Raw genomic sequence first — 25,134 nt, forward strand, 5'->3', positions numbered from 1 at the left:
GGGCTGGGGCCCGCTCTGTGGGGCTCCTTCTGGATGTTTTCCTTAGTGCCCCAGCTGCTGGAGCCGTGCGATTCACCGGGCTCTCTGCTTTCAGCAAAGGCAATGCAGACAGCAGCCCTGGCTAGGGAGACAAGCTGGATGAGCCCACAGACTCAGGGAGCAGACGGGACTGAAGCGCCTCCAGGGCGTGCTGTCTGGGTTTGGAGTGGTGGGGTTGGCAGGCGCGGTTCATACCCGGCCCCCCATGCACATGCAGGGCCCTGGGGCGGTCCACCCGGCTCTGGTGTCTCTGTGGTGCGGTGCTGGGCTGACGAGGGGAGATAGAGGACTCAGAAATGGGGGTGAGTCCCTGAGCCAGTATCTCTCCTTCTTCCCCAGGAGACCTGGTGATCCTGAGTGGCCCCCTCACCGTCAGCTGGCTCCAGGGCAGAAGCTGCTGGGGCTCCAAGGGCTCCTTCCCGTCCTCGTGCGTGCGGGAGCTTTGCCTCTCGCCCTGGCGCCGCCGGCCCCCCCAGAGCCCCGTCCTGGTGCCTGCCGACGCGCTGGGCCAAGCCCGGGCATTGATGAGCCTCTCTGCGCAGCTGGAGGAGGAGCTGGACTTCAGGGAAGGGGATGTGATCACTATTGTCGAGATCCCCGAGCCCGGCTGGTTCACGGGGGAGCTGGGCGGTCGGCGCGGGATCTTCCCGGAGGGATTTGTGGAGCTGCTGGGTCCCTTGAGAGTGCCAGGGGGCCCAGAGGGGCCGGGGCCCTCCGAGGGGCCCCGTGTTAACGGCGTGGCAGAGGGGTGCCCTGAGCAGGAAGGGGGCCCGTGCGGCATCGCGCTCTACCGGTTCCAAGCCCTGGAGCCCAACGAGCTGGATTTCGATGTGGGAGACAGAATCCAGATTGTGGGGGTGCTGGAGGATGGCTGGCTGGAGGGCCAGCTGCGGGGGAGGCGGGGCATTTTCCCTCACCGGTTTGTGAGGCTGGAGGCTGGGAACTTGCAGGGAGAAGGCAGCCGTGGGCAGGCCACCTGCCAGGACCCCGAGGAGGCCTGCACCGGGGCCCTTTCCCTGCCAGGGGAGCAAGGGGGCTGGCACCCTGTGGGAGAGAGACCCAGCACAACTGCATCAAGGCCAGAGGGTCTCTCTGATGCTGGGTTTGGGGAGTGCAAGCCTGCACCCTCGGGCGGGCACCCTCCCAGCACAGGGCCCCTTCCCACGGACTCTGCAAAGGCCATCAATGGCATTTCCCCCACTCCCCAGCCAACAGGCAGACTCCACTGCCGGGTGGTTGTATTGGAGCCCAGCCAGAGTCCTGGGCCCTCGCAAAGGCCCTTGGAGATCCCTGCCTCGCCTGAGAAGAATGCCCCAGGGGCACCAGGCTCCCCCCTGCACAGTAGCCAGAGCCAAGCCTTCCCTTCTCCCAGCAGCTGGGCTGCGGCAGAGCCTGGCGAAGGCCGGACGAGCACCCTTTTCCAGGACCTGGCCAGCTGGGTGGAGGAGCAAAAGCAGAAATCCAGATCTTGCTCTTCCAGCTTCCGGGGTGCCCATGAAGGCCTGGGTTCGTGGCCTGAGGCCCAAGCAGACTGGCCCTCACCCATGCTGCACGGAGACAGCGGCGCGGACCTTGACTGCAAGCTGACCGAGCAGCTGGCGCAATTTGAGCAAAGCCTGGCCAGCACGGGAGCCGAGTCGGACAAGGGGGTCTCCCGCCACTTCTCCATCCTGGACTACAGCTCGGAGGAGGACATCGTGCGGGGCTCCCCCGAGGGCACCCCCCACTGGAGGCTGCCGGAGAGGAGGAAGGCCCTCAGGCCCCCACCTCCTCGCCCCAGCGCCCCAGCTGTGTCTCCCTCCTTCTCAGTGCGGCCCTCCCGGCCAGCCCCTCTGCCCCCGCCGAGCAGCCAGAGGAGGAACACGGCTTCTCCACAGCTGCAGCCCAGGCAGGGGGACTCCGATAGGGCCGCTGCGTGTCAGTGCCCCTTTCTGCTGACGAGGGCCCGGGAGGTGGAACAGGAGCTGGAGGTTTATGGCAAGACTCGAGCTGAGCTGAACTCGCTCTTGGAGGAGCAGCAGGATGAGCTGGAGAGATCGGAGACCTTGGAGAACCTGGAGTTCTGTGACTCCAGCATGAGAAGCCTCATTGCGGAGCTGCAGGAGCTGAGAGGTGAGGAAAGCGGGGGTGGGCGGTGCGGGCCCTGGTCTGTGGCGAATGGCTCCTGAGCGCCGCTGTGAGTCGCGTTGTCAGAAGGGCCCTTGCGCTGATCGTCCCCCGTGGTCTTCCCTGTTCCCCCATCTCCCGCTCGCCCTCCCCATCCACATTCCCTTCCCCTCTCCTTCCGCTGCCCCTCCCGCAGCTCAGGCAGGGCTGGTGCGGTGCTTTCCTGCCCTGCCCTCGCTCCCAGCAGTGATCCCTCTCCCCAGGTGTGCTGTGGGGGAAGCAGCAGGGCCAGAGTTGCCTTAGAGCCTGGGGATCTCGGCCGGGGAACGGCAGTTCAGTGCCTGAGGAGCGCCGGGTGGCAGCCTTGGGCCCCTGTATCAGAGGCAGCAGCGTGGGTGGCCAGGTGGGAGCTGGTCTGCGAGGGGAGCCAGTTTGAAAACCAGCGCTGCTACCTCTGAAAAAGGGGCAGCAGCATGGGGTGGCAGCAGCACGTCTGGGGGGGGGTCTGAGCTCCCCGACCCGGCATGAGCCAGGACTGAGCGGGGCTGCCTGTGCGCCCAGCTGTGATACACTTTCAGTGCAGAACCGCAGCGGGGGTAGGTCCTGGACCCGTTTCAAGCCAGGACTGAGCGGGGCTGCCTGTGCGCCCAGCTGTGATACACTTTCAGTGCAGAACCGCAGCAGGGGTAGGTCCTGGACCCGTTTCAAGCCAGGACTGAGCGGGGCTGCCTGTGCGCCCAGCTGTGATACACTTTCAGTGCAGAACCGCAGCGGGGGTAGGTCCTGGACCCGTTTCAAGCCAGGACTGAGCGGGGCTGCCTGTGCGCCCAGCTGTGATACACTTTCAGTGCAGAACCGCAGCGGGGGTAGGTCCTGGACCCGTTTCAAGCCAGGACTGAGCGGGGCTGCCTGTGCGCCCAGCTGTGATACACTTTCAGTGCAGAACCACAGCGGGGGTAGGTCCTGGACCCGTTTCAAGCCAGGACTGAGCGGGGCTGCCTGTGCGCCCAGCTGTGATACACTTTCAGTGCAGAACCGCAGCGGGGGTAGGTCCTGGACCCGTTTCAAGCCAGAACTGAGCGGGGCTGCCTGTGCGCCCAGCTGTGATACACTTTCAGTGCAGAACCGCAGCGGGGGTAGGTCCTGGACCCGTTTCAAGCCAGGACTGAGCGGGGCTGCCTGTGCGCCCAGCTGTGATACACTTTCAGTGCAGAACCGCAGCGGGGGTAGGTCCTGGACCCGTTTCAAGCCAGGACTGAGCGGGGCTGCCTGTGCGCCCAGCTGTGATACACTTTCAGTGCAGAACCGCAGCGGGGGTAGGTCCTGGACCCGTTTCAAGCCAGGACTGAGCGGGGCTGCCTGTGCGCCCAGCTGTGATACACTTTCAGTGCAGAACCGCAGCGGGGGTAGGTCCTGGACCCGTTTCAAGCCAGGACTGAGCGGGGCTGCCTGTGCGCCCAGCTGTGATACACTTTCAGTGCAGAACCGCAGCGGGGGTAGGTCCTGGACCCGTTTCAAGCCAGGACTGAGCGGGGCTGCCTGTGCGCCCAGCTGTGATACACTTTCAGTGCAGAACCGCAGCGGGGGTAGGTCCTGGACCCGTTTCAAGCCAGGACTGAGCGGGGCTGCCTGTGCGCCCAGCTGTGATACACTTTCAGTGCAGAACTGCAGCGGGGGTAGGTCTTGGACCCGTTTCAAGCCAGGACTGAGCGGGGCTGCCTGTGCGCCCAGCTGTGATACACTTTCAGTGCAGAACCGCAGCGGGGGTAGGTCCTGGACCCGTTTCAAGCCAGGACTGAGCGGGGCTGCCTGTGCGCCCAGCTGTGATACACTTTCAGTGCAGAACCGCAGCGGGGGTAGGTCCTGGACCCGTTTCAAGCCAGGACTGAGCGGGGCTGCCTGTGCGCCCAGCTGTGATACACTTTCAGTGCAGAACCGCAGCGGGGGTAGGTCCTGGACCCGTTTCAAGCCAGGACTGAGCGGGGCTGCCTGTGCGCCCAGCTGTGATACACTTTCAGTGCAGAACCGCAGCGGGGGTAGGTCCTGGACCCGTTTCAAGCCAGGACTGAGCGGGGCTGCCTGTGCGCCCAGCTGTGATACACTTTCAGTGCAGAACCGCAGCGGGGGTAGGTCCTGGACCCGTTTCAAGCCAGGACTGAGCGGGGCTGCCTGTGCGCCCAGCTGTGATACACTTTCAGTGCAGAACCGCAGCGGGGGTAGGTCCTGGACCCGTTTCAAGCCAGGACTGAGCGGGGCTGCCTGTGCGCCCAGCTGTGATACACTTTCAGTGCAGAACCGCAGCGGGGGTAGGTCCTGGACCCGTTTCAAGCCAGGACTGAGCGGGGCTGCCTGTGCGCCCAGCTGTGATACACTTTCAGTGCAGAACCGCAGCGGGGGTAGGTCCTGGACCCGTTTCAAGCCAGGACTGAGCGGGGCTGCCTGTGCGCCCAGCTGTGATACACTTTCAGTGCAGAACCGCAGCGGGGGTAGGTCCTGGACCCGTTTCAAGCCAGGACTGAGCGGGGCTGCCTGTGCGCCCAGCTGTGATACACTTTCAGTGCAGAACTGCAGCGGGGGTAGGTCTTGGACCCGTTTCAAGCCAGGACTGAGTGGGGCTGCTGGCCAGCCTGCTAAAAAGCGTACTGGCAAGTGTGTGGGGGCATGCGTGTTGTCTACAGCAGTTTCTCAAGCAGTGGGACGAATACCCTTGGGGCACTCGAGAGAAGACGGGGGGGGAGGGGTGCGTCAACGCAACTGAAATTTGGAGAAAACTGAATTTTTGTTTTAAGTTTTACAGCGCTTTATTATTTTTGTACTTTTTACACCCAAAAGTTTCGTCGCCCGCCCGGCTACGATTAGTTGTTTAAACAAATGTCTTGCAATGGTAGGGGAAAAAATTGTGTCTGAAAACTGTAGGTACTGGGGGTTCTTATAATTTTTTTTTTTTTTTTTTTTTTGTGGAAAGGGGATACTTTATTTAAAAAGGTTGAGAAACACTGGTCTGTAGCATTAGCCTATAAGCTTTTCTGTATCAGTTAATTGACTACACTGTTGCATCCCTAGTCCAGACCCTACAACCCTATCTCCAGCCTGCCTCCATGGCAGCCTCCTCCCTCACACTGAACCCCTCATTTTTGGCCACACTCCAGAGCTGAGATGTACCCCACAAAGTCTGCTACCCCGGGCACCCTTAATGCTGGAAGGACATAAGTGGGGCTTCTCAGGGGTCTTTTTTGAGGCTAGTTCTGTTCAATATATTCATCAGCAATTTAGATGTTGGCATAGAGAGGACGCTTATTAAGTCTGCAGATGATACCAAGCTGAGAGGGGTGGCAAGTGCTCTGGAGGATGGGTCATAATTTAAAATGACCTGGACAAATTGGAGAAATGGTCTGAGGTAAACAGGATGAAGTTTAATCAGGACAAATGCCAAGTGCTCCACTTAGGAAGGAACAATCAGCTTCACACACACAGAACGGGAAGCGACTGTCTAGGAAGGAGAACGGCAGAAAGGGATCTAGGGGTCAGAGTGGACCACAAGCTAAATGAGGCAACAGCGTGACACTGTTGCAAAAACAGCCAACATGATTCTGGGCGGCATTAACAGGAGTGCTGTGAGCAAGACACGAGAAGTCGTTCTTCCGCTCTGCTCTGCGCTGATCAGGCCCCAATGGGAGTACTGTGTCCAGTGCTGGGCACCACATTTCAAGAAAGACGTGGAGAAGGCCCAGAGAAGAGCAACAAGAATGATGGAAGGTCTAGAGAACATGAGCAATGAGGCAAGACTGAAGGAATTGGGTTTGTTTAGTTTAGTAAAGAAAAGACTGAGAGGGGACAGGATAGCAATTTTCAGGTATCTAAAAGAGTGTTACGGGGGGGGGGGGGGGGACATTGTTCTCCTTGGCCTCTGAGGACAGGACAAGAAGCAAGGGGCTTAAACTGCAGCAAGGGAGGTTTAGGTTGGACGTTAGGAAAAACTTCCTGCCTGCCACTTTATTATTTTTGTGCTTTTTACACCCAAAAATGTCATCGCCTGTCCAGCTATGATTAAGTTGTTTAAACAAATGTGTTGCAATGGTAGAAAAAAAACTTGTGTGTCTGAAAACTGTAGGTACTGGGGGGGGTCTTATAATTTTTTTTATAAAAAGGGGTACTTTATAAAAAAAAGATTGAGAAACACTGATCTAGACAGCGCTTGGTCCCGCCGCGAGGGCAGGGGACTGGACTCGTTGACTCTCGAGGTCCCTTCCAGTTTTATGAGTCTATGAAGAGTTAATCTGGCCCTGAGGGTAAAGCACTGAGCCTCAGTGACCCTCCCCCCCATGGGGCTGGGGACCGAGGGGAGTGTCTTTTTTCCTGCTTCTCAGTTGGGGTCATACCTGTGGGGTGTTTTCTCCTTCCCACGGGGGGCGGGGACAGGTCAGTGAAGGTTGGGGCTTTGTGGGGTGGGTTTGTGCTCCTCACTTGTGCGTGGCCCGACTGATTTTTCTGTGGATCAGTGGCCTCTGAGCTGTCCCCCGCATTGGAGGCTGTTCAGCTCAGTGCATTGCTGTGGAACAGTGGAGCCCAAGGAGAGCTCCGCAGGAAGACGCTTGTGTGGCTTGATTGCTCCTCCGCTGTCCTGGCAGCTGATGACTGTTCTGTATCCCAAGTGGGCTGCGCCCACGGAAGCTCATGGCACCACCATCGTGTTTTGTTCGTCTCTAAGGTGCTGCAGGGCCATTCGCTGGCTGGTAAGTTTCTCTGTAGGCGTGGTAGTCAGGCCGAGCGAAACACAGCCCCTGGGTGTGGTGGGGTGGGAGGGCGGAGGCAAGAAGTAGGGAGAGCCCCGGGGAGCATGTGGGAGAGGCTTGCTGGCCTCCTTTGCAGAGGAGCTAGCTGGTCTGTGAGCGCCTGGGGCCTTGCTTGTTTGGGGCGAGGGGTGTGCAGTTCTCAGTGATAAGCTACTGCATGCCCCAGTGCCAGCTCTCCGCTGCTTCTGAGCAGCCTGCAGGGCCATGCCGAGAGGTCTCTGGCTGAGCAAAGCAGAGAAGCCGGTTTGGGCAGGGAAGGCTCATCCAATCCCAGCCCTCGCTCACAGAAGGCTGGTTACTAATTACCTTGGGCAGCAGGAGGGAGAGGCTGGAGCTGGCTGCCGATTGGGTACGAAGGTTACAAGTGGATTTGCGCTGAGAGTTTCGGAAAGGAGCTGAGTTCCTCTGGAAGGGCCCAGGAGCACTGCGGAGAGGCGGCTGCAGGCCGGGCACTCTGCACACCAGGGGGAACATGTGCACTTACCCCAGGGCCAGAGACGGGGACAGAGTTCCAAGGAGGGAACCCCGGCTCCTCAGCTGGGAATATGAGCACTGCAGCACGCTGAAGAAAGGGGACATGGTGGAGGTGGACAAGCTGTACACAGACCACGGCTGGAAGGACAAATACCGAGCAGAGGGGCAGCGTGCGGACTCCCGGGCACTGGGCGGGCAATGGGAGCCTTCTTGGAAGCATGGGAGAGTAGAGGGGCACTACAGGGAAGATAGGAAAGGAGGTAGGCAGTATATGGACAGTAGGAGAGCGGAGCGTGACTGTGGGGATTCCTGCAAGGGAATAAACCAGTATAGGGATGATGAAGACTATGAGAATTATAGGAAGGGCGTTATTGGGTATATGGATCACAGGAGAGCAGGCGGGGACTCTAAGGATTGTGGGAAAGATTATACTAAGAGTGTGAACTGTAGGAGAGCAAATGAGGCTTCTAGGAAATCAGGTAGCCAATACACAGAGGATGAAGACTATGGGAGTCATAGAAAGAAAAGTGTCCAATATCTGGACCACAGGCCGGCAGATGGGGACAGAGATTGTAGGAAGGCAGAAAGAAAGTATAGCGAGAATGTAGATTATGGAGATCGTAAGAAGGAAGTTGTTCAATATGTGGATCACAGGAGAGCAGATGTGGATTATGGGGGTTACAGGAAAAATGACACTCAGTATACGGACCGCAGGAGAGCAGATGGGAACTATGAGAATTACAGGAAAGATTATACTAAGTATATGGACCGTAGGAAAGTAGATGAGGAGTATAGGAGAGAGAGTCAGTACACAGAGGATGAGGACCACGGGGGTTATAGAAAGGGAGGTGTTCGGTATAAGGAGCACAGGAGAGCACAGGGGGACCGTGAGGATTACAGGACAGATGACACCCAGTATATGGACCGTAGGAAAGCAGATGAGGAGTATAGGAGAGAGAGTCAGTACACAGAGGATGAGGACCACGGGGGTTATAGAAAGGGAGGTGTTCGGTATAAGGAGCACAGGAGAGCACAGGGGGACCGTGAGGATTACAGGACAGATGACACCCAGTATATGGACCGTAGGAAAGCAGATGAGGAGTATAGGAGAGAGAGTCAGTACACAGAGGATGAGGACCACGGGGGTTATAGAAAGGGAGGTGTTCGGTATAAGGAGCACAGGAGAGCACAGGGGGACCGTGAGGATTACAGGACAGATGACACCCAGTATATGGACCGTAGAAAAGCAGATGAGGAGTATAGGAGAGATAGTCAGTACACAGAGGATGAGGACCATGGGGGTTATAGAAAGGGAGGTGTTCGGTATAAGGAGCACAGGAGAGCACAGGGGGACCGTGAGGATTACAGGACAGATGACACCCAGTATATGGACCGTAGGAGAGCAGATGAAGACGGGGATTCTCGGAGGACAGAACAACAGTCTGTCGAGGATGAAGACTTTGTGGATTACAGGAAGTGGGAAGGCCTGGTTATGGGTCTCAGGAATTTAAATCAAGACTTTGGGTCCTGTAGGAAGCCCAAGAGCCGCGGTTCGGGTGATGGGAATCCGTCTGGAGTCAGCGAAAGCCGTGGAGTGCCTGAAACCTGGTCCTCGGGCTGTGGGAGCACAAGTGTGGGGCCAGAGCCCAGGACTTGGCATGTGGAATACAGTGGCTGTGCTGAGCCAGGGAGAGTAGCCACCAGTCCCCGGCAGCGGGATTTGGAGAGTTTGGGAGACGGATACTCAAGGGGACGGCTGGGGCATTTAGACTGGTTCCAGGCTTGGGAGCACGAGACCGAGAGCGCAAGTGGGGCAGGCTCCTGGCAGCGGAACAGCTGTTACAGGCGGACAGCCCCGAGCGCGCTGAGGCGCTGCGAGTTTGTGCAGACCAGGAAGGAGAAGCAAGGTACGCAATGAAAGGGGTGGGACTGAGCGTGGGACACTCCTCGTCCCACCACCAGAGTCTAGCCCCCGCCAGGGCCCGTCAGTGCTGGCGGGCGGCAGAGAGGGGCAGGGACTTTCCCCAGCACGGGGTCAGTTCGGAGCTAGCATGAGAGCTCGGGCGCCCGCCCCGGCCCGCCCCGGCCGCTAGCCCATATTTCTGCTTCTGTGGGGTAGGCTGCAGCTGCGGCCTTCCTTTCCCTCGCCATTCGCCTTCGACTGATTCCAGGCTGCTTCAGCTGCTGGCACTTGTGACTCAGGGCACTTACGCTGATAATCAAGAGCATTGCACCCTTCTGGGGCGCAGGGCGCTTCCGTACCTGAATCTGCACCCCACTCCCCCGCCTCTGCCACGCAGCCCTGGCTGGTGTGCAGGGCGCTTCCGTACCTGTATCTGCACCCCACTCCCCCGCCTCTGCCATGCAGCCCTGGCTGGTGTGCAGGGCTCTTCCGTACCTGTATCTGCACCCCACTCCCCCGCCTCTGCCATGCAGCCCTGGCTGGTGTGCAGGGCTCTTCGGTACCTGTATCTGCACCCCACTCCCCCGCCTCTGCCACGCAGCCCTGGCTGGTGTGCAGGGCGCTTCCGTACCTGTATCTGCACCCCACTCCCCCGCCTCTGCCATGCAGCCCTGGCTGGTGTGCAGGGCTCTTCCGTACCTGTATCTGCACCCCACTCCCCCGCCTCTGCCACGCAGCCCTGGCTGGTGTGCAGGGCGCTTCCGTACCTGTATCTGCACCCCACTCCCCCGCCTCTGCCACGCAGCCCTGGCTGGTGTGCAGGGCGCTTCCGTACCTGTATCTGCACCCCACTCCCCCGCCTCTGCCACGCAGCCCTGGCTGGTGTGCAGGGCGCTTCCGTAACTGTATCTGCACCCCACTCCCCCGCCTCTGCCATGCAGCCCTGGCTGGTGTGCAGGGCGCTTCCGTACCTGTATCTGCACCCCACTCCCCCGCCTCTGCCATGCAGCCCTGGCTGGTGTGCAGGGCGCTTCCGTACCTGTATCTGCACCCCACTCCCCCGCCTCTGCCATGCAGCCCTGGCTGGTGTGCAGGGCGCTTCCGTACCTGTATCTGCACCCCACTCCCCCGCCTCTGCCATGCAGCCCTGGCTGGTGTGCAGGGCTCTTCGGTACCTGTATCTGCACCCCACTCCCCCGCCTCTGCCATGCAGCCCTGGCTGGTGTGCAGGGCGCTTCCGTACCTGTATCTGCACCCCACTCCCCCGCCTCTGCGATGCAGCCCTGGCTGGTGTGCAGGGCTCTTCCGTAACTGTATCTGCACCCCACTCCCCCGCCTCTGCCATGCAGCCCTGGCTGGTGTGCAGGGCTCTTCCGTACCTGTATCTGCACCCCACTCCCCCGCCTCTGCCATGCAGCCCTGGCTGGTGTGCAGGGCGCTTCCGTACCTGTATCTGCACCCCACTCCCCCGTCTCTGCCATGCAGCCCTGGCTGGTGTGCAGGGCGCTTCCGTACCTGTATCTGCACCCCACTCCCCCGCCTCTGCCATGCAGCCCTGGCTGGTGTGCAGGGCTCTTCGGTACCTGTATCTGCACCCCACTCCCCCGCCTCTGCCATGCAGCCCTGGCTGGTGTGCAGGGCGCTTCCGTACCTGTATCTGCACCCCACTCCCCCGCCTCTGCGATGCAGCCCTGGCTGGTGTGCAGGGCTCTTCTGTAACTGTATCTGCACCCCACTCCCCCGCCTCTGCCATGCAGCCCTGGCTGGTGTGCAGGGCTCTTCCGTACCTGTATCTGCACCCCACTCCCCCGCCTCTGCCATGCAGCCCTGGCTGGTGTGCAGGGCGCTTCCGTACCTGTATCTGCACCCCACTCCCCCGTCTCTGCCATGCAGCCCTGGCTGGTGTGCAGGGCGCTTCCGTACCTGCATCTGCACCCCACTCCCCCGCCTCTGCCATGCAGCCCTGGCTGGTGTGCAGGGCTCTTCCGTACCTGTATCTGCACCCCACTCCCCCGCCTCTGCCATGCAGCCCTGGCTGGTGTGCAGGACGCTTCCGTAACTCTATCTGCACCCCACTCCCCCGCCTCTGCCATGCAGCCCTGGCTGGTGTGCAGGGCGCTTCCGTAACTCTATCTGCACCCCACTCCCCCGCCTCTGCCACGCAGCCCTGGCTGGTGTGCAGGGCGCTTCCGTACCTGTATCTGCACCCCACTCCCCCGCCTCTGCCACGCAGCCCTGGTTGGTGTGCAGGACGCTTCCGTAACTCTATCTGCACCCCACTCCCCCGCCTCTGCCATGCAGCCCTGGCTGGTGTGCAGGGCGCTTCCGTACCTGTATCTGCACCCCACTCCCCCGCCTCTGCCATGCAGCCCTGGCTGGTGTGCAGGGCGCTTCCGTACCTGTATCTGCACCCCACTCCCCCGCCTCTGCCATGCAGCCCTGGCTGGTGTGCAGGGCGCTTCCGTACCTGTATCTGCACCCCACTCCCCCACCTCTGCCACGCAGCCCTGGTTGGTGTGCAGGGCGCTTCCGTACCTGTATCTGCACCCCACTCCCCCACCTCTGCCACGCAGCCCTGGTTGGTGTGCAGGACGCTTCCGTACCTGTATCTGCACCCCACTCCCCCGCCTCTGCCACGCAGCCCTGGCTGGTGTGCAGGGCGCTTCCGTACCTGTATCTGCACCCCACTCCCCCACCTCTGCCACGCAGCCCTGGTTGGTGTGCAGGACGCTTCCGTAACTCTATCTGCACCCCACTCCCCCGCCTCTGCCATGCAGCCCTGGCTGGTGTGCAGGGCGCTTCCGTAACTCTATCTGCACCCCACTCCCCCGCCTCTGCCATGCAGCCCTGGCTGGTGTGCAGGGCGCTTCCGTACCTGTATCTGCACCCCACTCCCCCGCCTCTGCCATGCAGCCCTGGCTGGTGTGCAGGACGCTTCCGTACCTGTATCTGCACCCCACTCCCCCGCCTCTGCCACGCAGCCCTGGCTGGTGTGCAGGGCGCTTCCGTACCTGTATCTGCACCCCACTCCCCCGCCTCTGCCACGCAGCCCTGGCTGGTGTGCAGGGCGCTTCCGTACCTGTATCTGCACCCCACTCCCCCACCTCTGCCACGCAGCCCTGGTTGGTGTGCAGGACGCTTCCGTAACTCTATCTGCACCCCACTCCCCCGCCTCTGCCACGCAGCCCTGGCTGGTGTGCAGGGCGCTTCCGTAACTCTATCTGCACCCCACTCCCCCGCCTCTGCCATGCAGCCCTGGCTGGTGTGCAGGGCGCTTCCGTACCTGTATCTGCACCCCACTCCCCCGCCTCTGCCATGCAGCCCTGGCTGGTGTGCAGGACGCTTCCGTACCTGTATCTGCACCCCACTCCCCCGCCTCTGCCATGCAGCCCTGGCTGGTGTGCAGGGCGCTTCCGTACCTGTATCTGCACCCCACTCCCCCGCCTCTGCCACGCAGCCCTGGCTGGTGTGCAGGGCGCTTCCGTACCTGTATCTGCACCCCACTCCCCCACCTCTGCCACGCAGCCCTGGTTGGTGTGCAGGACGCTTCCGTAACTCTATCTGCACCCCACTCCCCCGCCTCTGCCACGCAGCCCTGGCTGGTGTGCAGGGCGCTTCCGTAACTCTATCTGCACCCCACTCCCCCGCCTCTGCCATGCAGCCCTGGCTGGTGTGCAGGGCGCTTCCGTACCTGTATCTGCACCCCACTCCCCCGCCTCTGCCATGCAGCCCTGGCTGGTGTGCAGGGCGCTTCCGTAACTCTATCTGCACCCCACTCCCCCGCCTCTGCCATGCAGCCCTGGCTGGTGTGCAGGACGCTTCCGTACCTGTATCTGCACCCCACTCCCCCGCCTCTGCCATGCAGCCCTGGCTGGTGTGCAGGGCTCTTCCGTACCTGTATCTGCACCCCACTCCCCCGCCTCTGCCACGCAGCCCTGGCTGGTGTGCAGGGCGCTTCCGTACCTGTATCTGCACCCCACTCCCCCACCTCTGCCATGCAGCCCTGGCTGGTGTGCAGGGTGCTTCCGTAACTCTATCTGCACCCCACTCCCCCGCCTCTGCCATGCAGCCCTGGCTGGAGTGCAGGACGCTTCCGTACCTGTATCTGCACCCCACTCCCTCACCTCTGCCACGCAGCCCTGGCTGGTGTGCAGGGCGCTTCCGTACCTGTATCTGCACCCCACTCCCCCGCCTCTGCCATGCAGCCCTGGCTGGAGTGCAGGACGCTTCCGTACCTGTATCTGCACCCCACTCCCCCGCCTCTGCCATGCAGCCCTGGCTGGTGTGCAGGGCTCTTCCGTACCTGTATTTGCACCCCACTCCTCCGCCTCTGCCATGCAGCCCTGGCTGGTGTGCAGGGCGCTTCCGTAACTCTATCTGCACCCCACTCCCCCGCCTCTGCCACGCAGCCCTGGCTGGTGTGCAGGGCGCTTCCGTACCTGTATCTGCACCCCACTCCCCCGCCTCTGCCACGCAGCCCTGGCTGGTGTGCAGGGCGCTTCCGTACCTGTATCTGCACCCCACTCCCCCGCCTCTGCCACGCAGCCCTGGCTGGTGTGCAGGGCGCTTCCGTACCTGTATCTGCACCCCACTCCCCCACCTCTGCCACGCAGCCCTGGTTGGTGTGCAGGACGCTTCCGTAACTCTATCTGCACCCCACTCTCCCGCCTCTGCCATGCAGCCCTGGCTGGTGTGCAGGGCGCTTCCGTAACTCTATCTGCACCCCACTCCCCCGCCTCTGCCATGCAGCCCTGGCTGGTGTGCAGGGCGCTTCCGTACCTGTATCTGCACCCCACTCCCCCGCCTCTGCCATGCAGCCCTGGCTGGTGTGCAGGGTGCTTCCGTAACTCTATCTGCACCCCACTCCCCCGCCTCTGCCATGCAGCCCTGGCTGGTGTGCAGGACGCTTCCGTACCTGTATCTGCACCCCACTCCCCCGCCTCTGCCATGCAGCCCTGGCTGGTGTGCAGGACGCTTCCGTACCTGTATCTGCACCCCACTCCCCCGCCTCTGCCATGCAGCCCTGGCTGGTGTGCAGGGCGCTTCCGTACCTGTATCTGCATCCCACTCCCCCGCCTCTGCCACGCAGCCCTGGCTGGTGTGCAGGGCGCTTCCGTACCTGTATCTGCACCCCACTCCCCCACCTCTGCCATGCAGCCCTGGCTGGTGTGCAGGGCGCTTCCGTACCTGTATCTGCACCCCACTCCCCCGCCTCTGCCATGCAGCCCTGGTTGGTGTGCAGGACGCTTCCGTAACTCTATCTGCACCCCACTCCCCCGCCTCTGCCATGCAGCCCTGGCTGGTGTGCAGGGCGCTTCCATAACTCTATCTGCACCCCACTCCCCCGCCTCTGCCATGCAGCCCTGGCTGGTGTGCAGGGCGCTTCCGTACCTGTATCTGCACCCCACTCCCCCGCCTCTGCCATGTAGCCCTGGCTGGTGTGCAGGACGCTTCCGTAACTCTATCTGCACCCCACTCCCCCGCCTCTGCCATGCAGCCCTGGCTGGTGTGCAGGACGCTTCCGTACCTGTATCTGCACCCCACTCCCCCGCCTCTGCCATGCAGCCCTGGCTGGTGTACAGGACGCTTCCGTACCTGTATCTGCACCCCACTCCCCCGCCTCTGCCATGCAGCCCTGGCTGGTGTGCAGGGCTCTTCCGTACCTGTATCTGCACCCCACTCCCCCGCCTCTGCCACGCAGCCCTGGCTGGTGTGCAGGGCGCTTCCGTACCTGTATCTGCACCCCACTCCCTCACCTCTGCCATGCAGCCCTGGCTGGTGTGCAGGGTGCTTCCGTAACTCTATCTGCACCCCACTCCCCCGCCTCAGCCATGCAGCCCTGGCTGGAGTGCAGGACGCTTCCGTACCTGTATCTGCACCCCACTCCCTCACCTCTGCCACGCAGCCCTGGCTGGTGTGCAGGGCGCTTCCGTACCTGTATCTGCACCCCACTCTCCCACCTCTGCCATGCAGCCCTGGCTGGTGTGCAGGACGCTTCCGTACCTGTATCTGCACCCCACTCCCCCGCCTCTGCCACGCAGCCCTGGCTGGTGTGCAGGGCGCTTCCGTACCTGTATCTGCACCCCACTCCCGCACCTCTGCCACGCAGACCTGGCTGGTGTGCAGGGCGCTTCCGTACCTGTATCTGCACCCCACTCCCCCACCTCTGCCACGCAGCCCTGGCTGGTGTGCAGGGCTCTTCCATACCTGTATCTGCACCCCACTCCCCCGCCTCTGCCATGCAGCCCTGGCTGGCTGGGCCCCGACTGCTCGGAACAGCTGCTCACAGCAGTGCTGGGCACCCCGTTGAGCTAGGAAGGGAGGAAAGATGCTGTAGCCATTTGGGAAGAGGGCCAAATGCCGCTTGCAGTATTCCCCTGAGCAAAGGCCCCGGGGCTGGCCCTCTGGCCCTTCCCCAAGAGGAGTCCTAGGCTCCTAGCGCTGGATTTTCCACAACCGTGAGCTGGCCACTGGGGTCCGAGGGCGGAATGGACTCCAGTTGGGCTGCGGGCTCCATTTCCACCAAGGGGCAGCAGCCAGAGGCGAGGACGTGCCAGGGAGGCCAAGGGAGAGCGCAGCGCTGCAGCCTGCTGAGACCTGGGGCAGCTTCCTTATGCCAGGGGGTGTGGAGACTTGGATTCCCCCGGCGGTCTGGTGGGGGGCGGGCAGAGCCAGGGATTTCCTGCTCCTCTTGGGTGCCTGTGCGTTGGGCACAGCAGCCCTGCTCCAGGGCAGGGGAGAGGCAGCCCGATCCATGCAGGGTGTTGAGGGTCTGGTTTTCATCTGCTGTGCCCGCAACTGTCCCTCTGCCAGGGTATGTCTACACTACAAAGTTAGTTCGAACTAACGGACGTTAGTTCGAACTAACTTTAATAGGTGCTACACTAGCGCTCCGCTAGTTCGAATTTGAATCGAACTAGCGGAGCGCTTAGTTCGAACTAGGTAAACCTCATTTTACGAGGACTAACGCCTAGTTCGAACTAGCTAGTTCGAACTAAGGGCTGTGTAGCCCTTTAGTTCGAACTAGTGGGAGGCTAGCCCTCCCCAGGTTTCCTTGGTGGCCACTCTGGCCAACACCAGGGAAACTCTATGCCCCCCTCCCGGCCCCGGACCCCTTAAAGGGGCACGGGCTGGCTACGGTGCCAGTGCCAGGTGCAAGCCTGCCAGCACCCAGCTAGCAGACCCTGCACCTGGCACGGCACAGAGCCACCCACCCGATGCCCCCCAGCCCACCCCCTCTTGCCGGGACCAGGCTGGCGGCTCCCGGGAGCTTGCCCTGGACCGCAAGAGGCGGGCACCTTCCTGGGCTAGTGCGGACATCGTGGACCTCGTCCACGATCTCCGCACTAGGCACAGGAAAGTGGCTGTCTAGGGCAGGAGAGCTGCCAGCCTGGCCACCCAGGACCAGGTGTGCATGAAAATCAAGGGGGTCCACTGAGACCCCCGACCCTGAGCCCTGAGCTTACAATGGCCGTACTGGGTCAGACCAAAGGTCCATCTAGCCCAGTAGCCTGTCTGCCAACAGCGGCCAACCCTAGGGACCCTGGAGGGGATGGACCGAAGACAATGACCAAGCCATTTGTCTCGTGCCATCCCTCTCCAGCCTTCCACAAACTTTGGGCAGGGACACCACTCCTACCCTCTGGCTAATAGGACTCCATGGACCCAACCTCCATCACTTTATCTCACTTCCCTTTAAACTCTGTTCTAGTTGTAGCCTTCACAGCCTCCTGCAGCAAGGAGTTCCACAGGTTAACTATTTGCTTTGTCAACAACAACAACTTTCTCTTACTAGTTTGAAGCCTGCTACCCATTCCTTTCCTTTGGTGTCCTCTAGTCCTTCTTTATGGGAACTCAGGAAGAACTTTTCTGAATGCACCCTCTCCACCCAACCCCTGCTTTTAGAGACCTCTATCCTGTCCCCCCTCCGTCTCCTCTTTTCTAAGCTGAACAGTCCCAGTCTCTGTAGCCTTTCTTCATCTGGGACCTGTTCCCAACCCCTGATCATGTTAGTTGCCCTCCCCTCTCCCAGCCTTTCTCTTCCCCTCTCCCACCTCCTTTTCCCAGTCTCCCCCAGTTTTTTTTCAATTAAGGCAGAGTCAATGTTGGAAGAAACGTTATCTTTATTTTGTACATCAATAAGAAGGGGGGCTAAGGAAGGGTAAGTGGAAGGAGGTGAGGGAGGAATGGGGTACGAGCCCCCGATGGGGAGGACTGGGCTGGCTCTGCAGGCTTCTGGGGGTGGAAGCTCTCCTGCAGCCCCCCAATTACTCCCTCTCCCCAGATGGCAGCCTGCGGCAAGTGCAGCCGGGCTGATGGCCGAGTGCTGTGATGTGCCCAGTGTGGGCACTCAGGGCACTCCAAGCCAGAACTTCTTTGCAAGCGGGGCACCCCTTAGAACTGTGTGTCCGGGGTGGGGGTCGGGACCCTTTAAGCGCAGCCCTCGGCTAGCCTGAGACAGTATCTCCATGCTCTAAGTCCTCCTTTTATGCCCTGCCGGCACTGCTTCCGGCCATCCTTAAGCCCTGTTCAGAGTCCACTCAATGTGGACTTGCTAGTTCGAACTAGCAAAACGCTAGTTCGAACTAGTTTTTAGTTCTAGATGCGTTAGTTCGAACTAGCTTAGTTCGAATTAACTAATTCGAACTAAGTTAGTTCGAACTAGCGCTGTAGTGTAGACGTACCCCCAGGGACTCCTCTCCAGCCACGAGAGCAGGAATTGGTCTGGACCCAGGAGCCGGCAGGGCTGGAGGCTGCCGCTAGCTTGCTCCGGGCCTGCGGAATCTGTTCTCGGGACAGCCGGCTGCTGTCTGCATTCCTGCACTCACCGTTGCCTGGCGCTGGAGCAACGCAGAGCGCGGAAGGGAAGGAGATGGCCACGGGGCAGGGTTCGGGCAGCGCGGAACTGAGGCTAAGTGGGAACAAGCCAAGGAACGCAGACGCTCAGGGCCGTGGGGAGCGTGGCTCCCTCACCTCTGGAGAATGTGGCTCCTGCACTTACAGGAGCCACCTGAGCCTGCTGCTTCTCCCTGTGCTGGGCTGTGGCCAGGCGTGCGAGAGGCCCGCCTGAGCCCTGCTGCTGTTCCCTCGGCAGGGCAAGTGCTGAGCTGTGCTCCGTGGCCGGGCGTGCGAGAGGCCCGCCTGAGCCCTGCTGCTGTTCCCTCGGCAGGGCAAGTGCTGAGCTGTGCTCCGTGGCCGGGCGTGCGAGAGGCCCGCCTGAGCCCTGCTGCTGTTCCCCCGGCAGGGCAAGTGCTGAGCTGTGCTCCGTGGCCGGGCGTGCGAGAGGCCCGCCTGAGCCCTGCTGCTGTTCCCCCGGCAGGGCAAGTGCTGAGCTGTGCTCCGTGGCCGGGCGTGCGAGAGGCCCGCCTGAGCCCTGCTGCTGTTCCCTCGGCAGGGCAAGTGCTGAGCTGTGCTCCGTGGCCGGGCGTGCGAGAGGCCCGCCTGAGCCCTGCTGCTGTTCCCTCGGCAGGGCAAGTGCTGAGCTGTGCTCCGTGGCCGGGCGTGCGAGAGGCCCGCCTGAGCCCTGCTGCTGTTCCCTCGGCAGGGCAAGTGCTGAGCTGTGCTCTGTGGCCGGGCGTGCGAGAGGCCCGCCTGAGCCCTGCTGCTGTTCCCTCGGCAGGGCAAGTGCTGAGCTGTGCTCCGTGGCCGGGCGTGCGAGAGGCCCGCCTGAGCCCTGCTGCTGTTCCCTCGGCAGGGCAAGTGCTGAGCTGTGCTCCGTGGCCGGGCGTGCGAGAGGCCCGCCTGAGCCCTGCTGCTGTTCCCTCGGCAGGGCAAGTGCTGAGCTGTGCTCCGTGGCCGGGCGTGCGAGAGGCCCGCCTGAGCCCTGCTGCTGTTCCCTCGGCAGGGCAAGTGCTGAGCTGTGCTCCGTGGCCGGGCGTGCGAGAGGCCCGCCTGAGCCCTGCTGCTGTTCCCTCGGCAGGGCAAGTGCTGAGCTGTGCTAAGGTTTCTCTTTTCTTTCACCGCCTCCTCTGGCCTGCACCCCTGGGCTATGTCTACATTGCAGAGTTTTTGCGCAAAAACGTGCAGAGCGTCCGCGCTACCAGCCCATTCTTGCACAAGAAAAAGTACAGTAAAGTGTAGGAACACGGCTTTTTGCGCAAGAGTTATTCCTTCCCCATGAGGAATAAGCCTTTTTGCGCAAGAGCTCTTCCGCAAAACGGCTGTGAGGTCAGGCAACAGGCCGGCTAAAATGGCCACCAGAGCTTTCTTGCACAAGAGAGCAGCCACGCGGCCATGGACACTCTTGCGCAAAAGCACATGGCCGTGTGGATGTGTTCTTGCGCAGAAAGCCTGCAGACGTAGCCCTGGTATTTATCACCTGGAATAGCTCCTCCCTTCTTGGTGTTCACAGGCCAGATATTTGCAGGCTGCTGGTTTCCCCATACTCACGTCCTGCCTGGGCTGGACTGCAATAAGGGGCTGGATTCGGCCCACAGGTTATGGGTGTAACTCCCACCGGCTTGTTGGGATTTGTACCTGCTGAGCCAGAACTGAAGGTGGCCTTCAGCACTGAGCTGTTCTAATCTTTCCCTCTACCTCCCAGTCATTGTTGCTGCTCTTCTTGGAACTCCCGTCTCTCTGTCGGTCTGTCCCTCTATAGCCCATCTCAGCATCATGGTGGCATTCAATTGCTGTGTCTGGGAATCCGAGTTTGTCAGCATCTTTCTGCTAGCAAGGTGGCCAGAAATGAAAGCAAGCTCCCGTGTGCAATTACTCTGGCCTGCAGCAAAAGGAACTGTCCCCTGACGCAGCAGGGGCTCCAGAAAAATTAATGGGTGCTTAGCATCTACTGGCAGCCAAGCTCCCAGCACCATGGCCTCATGGACCTGCCCCCCATGCTCCCCACCCGCTGCAGACAGCTGTTTTGTGGCATGCCGGAGGCACCGGGACAGAGAGGAGGAATGGGGATGGGGCAGGGTCTTTGGAGAAAGGGTAGGGTGGTGGGTCAAGTACCCCCTGGCTAGAGGGGAAGTTGGTGCCCTACACTGTTCCCTAACATGATGCTCTGGTACTGAAGGGAGCCTAGATAAAAGATTCATACATTAATGGCCCGAACGGACAACTGGGTTAACCTGAGACCAAGAGTACTCAATGCTTTCTTTCGCTCTGTCTTCGCAGACAAGGTCAGCTCCCAGACTACTGCACTAGGCAGTGCAGTATGGGAAGGAGGTGGGCAGCCCTCAGTGGGAAAGAACAGGTTAGGAACTATTTAGAAAAGCTAAACATACACAAATCCATAGGCCTGGATTTAATGCATCCGAGGGTACTGAGGGAGTTGGCAAATGTCATTTCAGAGCCTCTGGCCATTATCTTTGAAAACTCATAGCAATTGGGAGAGATCCCGGATGATTGGAAAAAGGCAAATGCAGTGCCCAGCTTTAAAAAAGGGAAGAAGGACAATCCAGGGAACTATAGGCCGGCAGTCTTACCTCAGTCCCTGGAAAAATCATGGAGGGGATCCTCAAGGAATCTATTTTGAAGCACTTGGAAGAGGGGAAAGTGATCAGGAAGAGTCAACATGGATTCACCACGGGCAAGTCCTGCCTGACCAACCTGATTATCTTCTATGATGAGGTAACTGGCTCTGTGGACATGGGAAAGTCAGTGGATGTGATAGACCTTGACTTTAGCAAATCGATTGATACAGTCTCCCACAATATTCTTGCCAGCAAATTGAGGGAGTATGGATTGGATGAATGGCCTGTAAGGTGGATAGAAAGCTGGATAGATTGTCGGGCCCAGCGGGTGGTGATCAATGGCTCAATGTCAGGATCGCGGTCGGTTTCTAGCGCAGTGCCCCAGGGATCTGTTCTAGGGCCGGTTTTGTTCAACATCTTTATTAATGACCTGGCCGAGGGGATGGATTGCACCCTCAGCAAGTTTGCAGATGACACTAAGCTGGGGGAGAGCTAGATACGCTGGAGGGCAGGGAGAGGGTACAGAGTGACCTGGACAGGTTAGAGAATTGGGCCAAAAGAAATCTGATGAGGTTCAACAAGGACAAGTGCAGAGTCCTGCCCGTTGGATGGAAGAATCCCAAGCATTGGTACAGGCTGGGGACAGACTGGCTAAGTAGCAGTTCGGCAGAAAAGGACCTGGGGTTACAGTGGATGAGAAGCTGGAGATGAGATAACAGTGTGCCCTTGTAGCCAAGAAGGCGAATGGCATATTAGGTTGTAATAGGAGGAGCGTTGCCAGCAGATCCAGAGATGTCATTATTCCCCTTTATTGGGCTCTGGTGAGGCCACATCTGGAGTGTTGTGTCCAGTTCTGGGCCCCCTGCTATAGAAAGGATGTGGACGCATTGGAGAGGGTCTAGCGGAGGGCAACCGAAATGATTAGGGGACTGGAGCATATGACCTGTGAGGAAAGACTGAGGGACTTAGAATCATAGAATCATAGAATAATAGGACTGGAAGGGACCTCGAGAGGTCATCGAGTCCAGCCCCCCGCCCTCAAGGCAGGATCAAGCTCCGTCTACACCATCCCTGACAGATGTCTATCTAACCTGTTCTTAAATATCTCCAGAGAGGGAGATTCCACCACCTCCCTTGGCAATTTATTCCAATATTTGACCACCCTGACAGTTAGGAATTTTTTCCTAATGTCCAATCTAAACCTCCCCTGCTGCACTTTAAGCCCATTACTCCTTGTCCTGTCCTCAGAAACCAAGAGGAACAAATTTTCGCCTTCCTCCTTGTGACACCCTTTTAGATATTTGAAAACCGCTATCATGTCCCCCCTTAATCTTCTTTTTTCCAAACTAAACAAGCCCAGTTCATGAAGCCTGGCTTCATAGGTCATGTTCTCTAAACCTTTAATCATTCTTGTCGCTCTTCTCTGTACCCTTTCCAATTTCTCCACATCTTTCTTGAAATGTGGCGCCCAGAACTGGACACAGGACTCCAGCTGAGGCCTAACTAGTGCAGAATAGAGCGGCAGAATGACTTCACGAGTTTTGCTTACAACACACCTGTTGATACAACCTAGAATCATATTTGCTTTTTTTGCAACAGCATCACACTGTTGACTCATATTCAACTTGTGGTCCACTATGACCCCTAGATCCCTTTCCGCCATGCTCCTTCCTAGACAGTCGCTTCCCATCTTGTATGTATGGAACTGATTGTTCCTTCCTAAGTGGAGCACTTTGCATTTCTCTTTATTAAACCTCATCCTGTTTACCTCTGACCATTTCTCTAACTTGCTAAGGTCATTTTGAATTATGTCCCTATCCTCCAAAGAAGTCGCAACCCCACCCAGTTTGGTATCATCTGCAAACTTAATAAGAGTACTCTCTATCCCAATATCTACATCATTGATGAAGATATTGAATAGTACGGGTCCCAAAACAGACCCTTGAGGAACTCCACTTGTTATCCCTTTCCAGCAGGATTTAGAACCGTTAACAACAACTCTCTGACTATGGTTATCCAGCCAATTATGCACCCACCTTATCGTGGCCCTATCTAAGTTATATTTGCCTAGTTTATCAATAAGAATATCATGCGAGACCGTATCAAATGCCTTACTAAAGTCTAGGTATATGACATCCACCGCTTCTCCCTTATCCACAAGGCTCGTTATCTTATCAAAGAAAGCTATCAGATTAGTTTGGCATGACTTGTTCTTCACAAACCCATGCTGGCTATTCCCTATCACTTTATTACTTTCCAAGTGTTTGCATACGATTTCCTTAATTACCTGCTCCATTATCTTCCCTGGGACAGACGTTAAACTGACCGGTCTATAATTTCCTGGGTTGTTCTTATTCCCCTTTTTATAGATGGGCACAATATTTGCCCTTTTCCAGTCTTCTGGAATCTCCCCTGTCTGCCATGATTTTTCAAAGATCATAGCTAAAGGCTCAGATACCTCCTCTATCAGCTCCTTGAGTATCCTGGGATGCATTTCATCAGGACCTGGTGACTTGCTGACATCTAACTTTCCTAAGTGATTTTTAACTTGTTCGTTGTGTATCCTATCTTCTAAACTTACCCTCTCTCTGCTTGTATTCACTACGTTAGGCACACCTCCAGACTTCTCGGTGAAGACCGAAACAAAGAAGTCATTGAGCATCTCCGCCATTTCCAAGTTCCCTGTTACTGCTTCTCCCTCCTCACTGAGCAGTGGGCCTACCCTGTCCTTGGTCTTCCTCTTGCTTTTAATGTATTTATAAAAGGTCTTCTAGTTTCCCTTTATGCCTGTAGCTAGTTTGATCTCATTTTGCGCCTTTGCCTTTCTAATCTTGCCCCTGCATTCCCGTGTTGCTTGCCTATATTCATCCTTTGTTAGTTGTCCTAGTTTCCATTTTTTATAGGACTCCTTTTTTATTTTGAGATCATGCAAGATCTCCTTGTTAAGCCAAGCTGGTCTTTTGCCATATTTTCTATCTTTCCTACACAGCGGAATTGTTTGCTTTTGGGCCCTTAACAACGTCCCTTTGAAATACTTCCAACTCTCCTCAGTTGTTTTTCCCTTCAGTCTTGCTTCCCATGGGACCTTACCTACAAGTTCTCTGAGCTTATCAAAATCTGCCTTCCTGAAATCCATAACCTCAATTGTGCTGGTCTCCCTTCTACCTTTCCTTAAGATCATGAACTCTATTATTTCGTGATCACTGTCCCCTATACTGTCTTCCACTTTCAAGTTCTCAACTAGTTCCTCCCTATTTGTTAAAACCAAATCCAGAACAGCTTCTCCTCTGGTAGCTTTTTCAACCTTCTGAAACAGAAAGTTGTCTCCAATGCAGTCCAGAAACTTATTGGATAGCCTGTGCCTCGCTGTGTTAGTTTCCCAACATATGTCTGGATAGTTGAAGTCCCCCATCACCACCAAATCTTGGGCTTTGGATAGTTTTGTTAATTGTTTAAAAAAGGCCTCATCCACCTCTTCCACCTGGCTAGGTGGCCTGTAGTAGACTCCTAGCATGATATCACCCTCGTTTTTTACCCCTTTTAGCTTAAACCAGAGACTCTCTACACAGCTATCTCCTACGTTCATCTCCACTTCAGTCCAAGTGTGTACATTTTTAATATACAAGGCAACACCTCCTCCCTTTTTTCCCTGTCTGTCCTTCCTGAGCAAGCCGTACCCTTCCATACCAATATTCCAATCATGCGTCCCATCCCACCAGGTTTCTGTAATACCAATGATATCATAGTTGTATTTATTGGTTAGCAATTCCAGTTCTTCCTGCTTATTACCCATACTTCTCGCATTTGTATATAGGCATCTAAGATACTGATTTGATCTTGCCTCCCTGTTGTGCCCTGACCCTCCTTTCTCCTTGCCATTATAGGCCGTAGTCCCCCCCATTTCCAACCCATCTCCCAGTCCCGCACATTCAGCACTTACCTGTGGGCTTTGCTCACCTGCCCCCGACAAACCTAGTTTAAAGCCCTCCTCACAAGGTTAGCCAGTCTGTGTCCAAACAGACTTGGGTCTGTTTAGTCTGCAGAAGTGAAGAGTGAGGGGGGATTTGAGAGCAGCCTTCAACTTCCTGAAGGGAGGTTCCAAAGAGGATGGAGAGAGGCTGTTCACAGTGGTGACAGAGGGCAGAACAAGGAGCAATGGGCTCAAGTTGCGGTGGGAGAGGTCCAGGTTGGATATTAGAAGAAACTATTTCCCTAGGCGGGTGGTGAAGCAGTGGGCTGGATTATGTAGGGAGGGGGTGGAATCTCCATCTCTAGAGATTTTTAAGTCTCGGCTTGCCAAAGCCCAGTCTGGGTTAATCTAGTTGGGGTTGGTCCTGCCTTGGTCAGGGGGCTGGACTTGATGACTCCTGGGGTCTCTTCCAGCCCTAGATTCTAAAAGTGA

At 58.2% G+C, this 25,134-nt stretch overlaps 1 protein-coding gene across 5 annotated transcripts in view; it reads left to right on the forward strand.

Moving 5' to 3' along the window:
- Positions 1-25,134, forward strand: part of DNMBP (dynamin binding protein) — an 89,475-nt gene that overhangs the window by 28,934 nt on the left and 35,407 nt on the right. For 3 of the 5 annotated variants that reach the window (XM_075934443.1, XM_075934445.1, XM_075934444.1), the window contains one exon: positions 379-2,151. In XM_075934443.1, the coding sequence (XP_075790558.1) occupies positions 379-2,151 (1,773 nt within the window). Of the gene's footprint in view, positions 1-378; positions 2,152-7,255; positions 9,320-20,671; positions 20,890-25,134 lie in introns of those variants that run through there. The other 2 variants (XM_075934446.1, XM_075934447.1) reach the window with 2 other exon arrangements.

The sequence above is a fragment of the Pelodiscus sinensis genome, chromosome 8 (genome assembly GCF_049634645.1).
Source record: "Pelodiscus sinensis isolate JC-2024 chromosome 8, ASM4963464v1, whole genome shotgun sequence".
NCBI lineage: Eukaryota > Metazoa > Chordata > Testudines > Trionychidae > Pelodiscus > Pelodiscus sinensis.